The sequence below is a fragment of the Pygoscelis adeliae genome, unplaced genomic scaffold (assembly GCF_000699105.1).
Source record: "Pygoscelis adeliae isolate BGI_AS28 unplaced genomic scaffold, ASM69910v1 Scaffold12, whole genome shotgun sequence".
Classification (NCBI taxonomy): domain Eukaryota; kingdom Metazoa; phylum Chordata; class Aves; order Sphenisciformes; family Spheniscidae; genus Pygoscelis; species Pygoscelis adeliae.
Window position 1 is genome coordinate 3,031,974 of NW_008824290.1, and position 5,488 is coordinate 3,037,461.

The 5,488-nt window shown below is 39.0% G+C and overlaps 1 protein-coding gene across 1 annotated transcript in view; it reads right to left on the minus strand.

Annotated features, from left to right (window-relative positions):
- IL17REL (interleukin 17 receptor E-like) overlaps positions 1–5,488 on the minus strand; it is a 47,778-nt gene that overhangs the window by 900 nt on the left and 41,390 nt on the right. Inside the window, exons 14-15 of the mRNA XM_009318768.1 lie at positions 2,630–2,687; positions 103–157 (exon numbers count right to left, since the gene is read on the minus strand). Coding sequence (XP_009317043.1) covers positions 103–157; positions 2,630–2,687 — 113 coding nt within the window. The remainder of the gene's footprint in view (positions 1–102; positions 158–2,629; positions 2,688–5,488) is intronic.

Consider the following 5,488-nt stretch of genomic DNA (forward strand, 5'->3'; position numbering starts at 1 on the left):
CAGACATTGCTTCTGTTCTTTAGAGAGGCCAAAGATATGTTTTCAGGATTAACAACTCTATCAACTCTCAAAGATGTTTTAAACTATACATTGGATGGATACCTGTGTGTCATGGCCTTTGCTGGGTTTCCATCACCATATGTCTGACCACGAAAATCTGAAGAAACAAATTCAAACGTAGGTTGCCATTTTGTTTTCATTATGGTTCACATATTTATTCTCAAATTAACTGATTTGGGTTATTGTTTCATTCAGAATAGATAAGTTTCTTTTTTAATAGGTGAAATAATGTCTCAAAATGTTTGGCTTCATTAAACGGAATCCAGAAAAGCGGCCAAAGGAAAAAATAAAATTTAAAAAGAACACAAAGTTTTGTCTCTAAGTCAGTGCTATTAAATGCAAAAAAAAAAAAAAAGGATTTTCTCATTTCCATCCTCTGTAGAGCAAATAAGGCTAAGCCATTCTAATTCCAAAGCACAACTACTGATAGAAAAATGCAATGCATTGCAGTATAATGCATTCTACCTGCCAGAAAACTCTTCTTGCAGCTGGAAAAAGAGTAGCCTTCATGATGGTTAGCTACACTGATTTTTTTATAGTAGATAGTGTCACCACTGGAATCTTGGTTTTGAGTAACAAAATGCATGTTAATAACATCATGGCTCTTTTGGACACACTGACGCTGCTTGGTAACTTTAACAGTGATAGTTAACAATGTAAATTTCTATTTTACAAAGATGAATGCAGTAAATATTTTCACTGCTTTCACTATGCCATTGTAAGATTATTTCTCATTTAGTTTGACATTCTGTATAATCCATATTGTCACAAATTATGGACAAATCTGAGGTTTAATATTCCTTTCACCTTTATGTGGATTGTTTTTCTTAACATCTTAGGTTCAATCACAATAGCATCCCAGAGTAAGAATTATCACCTTTGGTGACATTGTCTTTAAGAAACTTTCATCATCTCCTGATTTTGAAAAGCTAGTGCTTGAGAAAATATCTTTCTTCTAGAAAATAAGCATTTAAGAATATGAAAGTCCTTAGTAGTAATCCTATTATTGTTACATTAAAAATCTTACACTTGACAAGCAGTTGATGGCTCCTGATGAGTCATTAAGAACACAGGAATTACAGCAATGAGTTGAACCCACCTAGTTCAGTGTCCCATTTCTGACACTGACCTGTACCATCTGTCTCAGAGGGAGGTTTTGGGAACCCCCTCCTGGTCAGTTGGCAGAGATGGACTTACGCACCTGCTAAAGTGGACCACATTATCCCAAAAATATAAAGTATGGCAGAATCCATGAAGCATGAGGTTAATATCCTCTATACAACAAACATAGTGATCACATATTACAGTTCTGATATTCTTGATATGCGCATGGTTTCTCAGATTTTTTTCTGAATCTCCACAAATTCTTGATCAGAAGAAAAAATTGTGACAAAAAGTTCCACATTTAAATCAGATACTGTGCCCAAAATGTTCTTTACTCAGTTTTTGGTGTTCCACCACTTTCATTTAATACACAGACTCATTCTCTCCTACTATAAGGCAGAGGGAAATTCCCAGACTGCCACCTCTGGAGCCTTTCATTATTTTACATGCTTTCATCATAACCTTCACATTTGTTAGAAGGAAAATATGAATAAGGAAAATGCATTCAGACTACATGAATCGCAACACTCAATTTAATTTATTCACCTTGAGTGGGCTTCTTATGAGTTTTTAAGTGGAGAAGAAATCTGAACTAGCTTTTATGCAAGTGCTTGCACAGAGAACTACACTTTGACTACAAATTCAAGCCCCCTCCTTTTTAGGATCAGGCTTCCAAATCTGAAGCTATAGTTAACTGACAGGTATTTTTAGACAATGGAGAAAATCGGTCATAGGAATCACTATGTTTACAATGAACTGGGAGGGGAGGTTGTTTGTTTGGGTGGGTTTGGGGAGGTGTTTTTGGCAATGCTCAGATTGAGCCTTCTCTCAGCTTGACTCCTTTTAGACTTTTTAGTTCTAAACTAGTCAATCCACTCCTGTGCTCTTCACCATAAACCCCACAGCCCTAGTTCACTTTGAACTCACTAACTTCTACAAGACCTTACTTTCAGGGCTTGGAGATTTTGGAATATTCTGACTGCATGAGCGTATCTGAGTACACCTCAAACCATAATAATATCCTCGCCATACTTCTGCAGTGGAGGGAAGTACTACTGTCCCATTTGCAGAGGGGGGGAATTAACAGTAGGGCTACGCTGCAGTCACTACAATGACAGCACTGTGTGCCTACTTGCCAAGGATTGTTTTTAACTAGTTACCTCATGTACCGACAGCAAGGTGAATATAGGTGTGGCATGCAGAACTTGGCACAGGATGGAAAATTCACCCAGGAAGCAGAGAAAACAGACAGCCACACAAGTTGCCCTTGCAGTAGCTAATTAAAAACTAGTTGAGGTATATGAGTCCATTGTCTATAAAGGAAGCTGAGCATATCTATCTCACATGCTCTACATTCAGTCAGGTGAATCCCACCTCAGTTTCCCAATGAAAACACACTTCACCTGAGATGCTGTGTTCTATACAGTCAAGACCTAATTCTTCTTTTGTTATCATTCATACTTACCACAGTGGATATCACAGATCTGCAGTGGAACTGAATAATCTACATCTGTCCTCCAGCCCTTTTAAAAGAAAGAATTGAGGCTTATTCCCCTTTCAGCAGAACTGTTACTAAACACTTTACTCAAGTGACTGCATTTTTTAATCTGTTTTTAAATAAATGCATATGGAGACTGCTGGTCTATTGTATATTTAGTGAGTTGCAATCATGTTTAGGTTTCTAAATGATAAAGCTAATCAGATTTTTTTTTGGGGGGGGGAGAACTGTATTCTGACAGATAATGCTTATTTACAAAATAAATGATTTATGCAGGAAAACATCAATTTTACCACCAAATCTGATTTTTCACTAGGGAAGGAAGAACAACTCTCATTACCCAGAAGGCTCTTGCCAATCTCACTTTCATCTTGCCCCTTTCTTCCTAGCAGCAGAAAGTGAAGCTGACAAGGACTTTCCAGGGCACCTGCTGGAACCTCGCGGCTCCAGCTGTCAGTCTCTCTCGTCCCGGTGCCTGCTGAGAACATTAACTCCAGAGAGGAATAAACCTATCAGCTTCATGCTCATTTTCTATTAATGTTGTCTTTAATAAAGTTCAGCTACGAAAATAGTGTGCAAAAATGTCAGAAATAATCTGCTTTCAGGAGTGCTAATTCTAGCATACTATGCACTTAACTGTGCTGTTTGCTATATGCCTAACCTTTTCCAGCTAATGTCAATTTTTGAAAAATTCATCTATGATTTACTTGGGCCCTTTGATACCCTGGAACTTTTTATTACAAAGGAACATATAAAGACAGGATTAGCAATTTCCTGATGATATCCCTTTATCTGCCACTGAAAAAGGAGCAAGATCACAAAGAGCAACTTCTCTGTTAATTAATGTCATCTCAACAAGAGGTGGTGGCAGCACATCAAGCTATAAATAATGCTCTTTGCCAACTCCATTCGCATAGTAATCAGATTTGGCTGGGAAGAAAAAGCAGCGAGAGTGCCTGCTGGTTTGGTTTTGGTTTTTTTTTTTATGATTTGTTGATTTTGTATAGAGTACCTGGCAAAATCAAGACACATACCTGAATGCAAATTGTTGACCCACACATTTCCTGTGACATAGTGATTAATACAGAATCTCCCTAATGAAAAGAAAAAAATTGAAAACTATTATTTTCCATACCCTGCAACAATGAAAATGTATTGTATCTCTCCAGCTCTTGGGTTTGTTTGCCAGTAATGCTACATGTTCTACTGCGTCAGAAAATTAATAAAGTATGTATTCATTATGGAAGGTTATTTATTTCCAGAGATATCCCCGGATCTCAGTGACCATAAGCTGCTGGTGTAGTTTTGCCAAGCACAGTTTGGGCAGCACAGGAAGAGGGCTAACATTCCTGAATTTTATGAAGCATCATAAGGCAGGACACCCTCCCTGCTGTGAGGGTAACATGTGAGCACCATGTGAGCACCATGTTAGCCAATGAGCATCTTCACTTCTTTTCCCTGGTGTACATGAGTTGAAGGAATGACCCTTTCTTCACAGTTCTTCTGGATTTCCCATCACATTGTATGCTAAGAACAAGTTCAGCCTTAGGGTGAAATTGTCCTAAATTACTGTTCTGATGCTTAATGCTTGATTGTTTATGGTTTGTCTCAAAATAAGTTTAGTTACTCCACTAATAGCTATGAAACCTACACCACTCTCTTTAGTGTGGCAAACTCCTAAAGTAATTTGGGGCAAATTAGGTGAATATGTTCTTTTTCGAGCACAACTGAACAGGGATTACTAGGTAGAGAATGAGCATTGGTTTCTGGGAACACAGAGCAAAGTCATCATGAAAACTTTGTGTATATTGCTCATGGTGTTGAGACAGGAACTGTATGTAATTTATGTGGGCTCCCATTTTGTCACAGTAGCAGAGGACAAAACAGCTTTGTACCAGAGGGAAGAAAACAGCATTTTTAAATGCATCAGTGCCCTTCATGAAACACACACTTCAATACCTAGCTGTGATTTATTGGTGCTCCACCATTACCCTTCTCACTTAGCAGTTCACACAGGGCACCTTTAAAACCAGAAAGTCTAAACTACACAGATTTCATGTGAAATAAGCTGGTTGAAGGGAAGTGCCACTGTCAGTGTTCACCGAACATCATGTTTGACAACTCTTCTGCCGTACCGATGTCCATCTCTGCTGGTAATACAGCATTTCCCCAGATACCTTGCCCCATTAGGACAGACCTTTGATAGCACCACCAATGCCCTCTGTGGTCTGTGTTGATTAGGATAGCTGGTTTTTCCCAGGCCTTCCCCCATGATTATTCAGCTCTGGGATCTCCTGCAGGAGCAGTTATCTTGTTCCACTTAAGCATGTCCTCAGCTTGAGCAGCAAAGCTGAGTTGCATTCAGCACCAGAGATGTAATGAAGACCTAAGCTGATGCATTAGAAAATAAATTCAGCTTTCAGTGTCCAACCCTTTGAGTTTAAGAAGTTCTCACTCAGAGCTACCTGCTTGTCAGCTACCCCCTGGTATGTGCACCCTGCACACTGAAAGCATCAGAGGTACTTGAAAAAGTCACAGTTGCAGCATGTACCTGCATACAGTGGCAAAGAAAGAAGTACAGATGAAATATATCCTAAAAAAGAGCACAAGTGTAGGAGCTACAGCATGCTTGTGTCTTCTAAAGCACATCCCCCTACAGCGGAGTGAAGTCAATGGGCACAGTCAGGAATAACAGTAGAAATCACAACATCTGGATTTCTCAGCTTTCTCCAAATCCATCATATGACATCTCATATACCTGGTCAGTAGAGCAGACAGCAGGAGCACACATTTAGGGGTGAACATAAGACTACTGAAGAGCTAGCT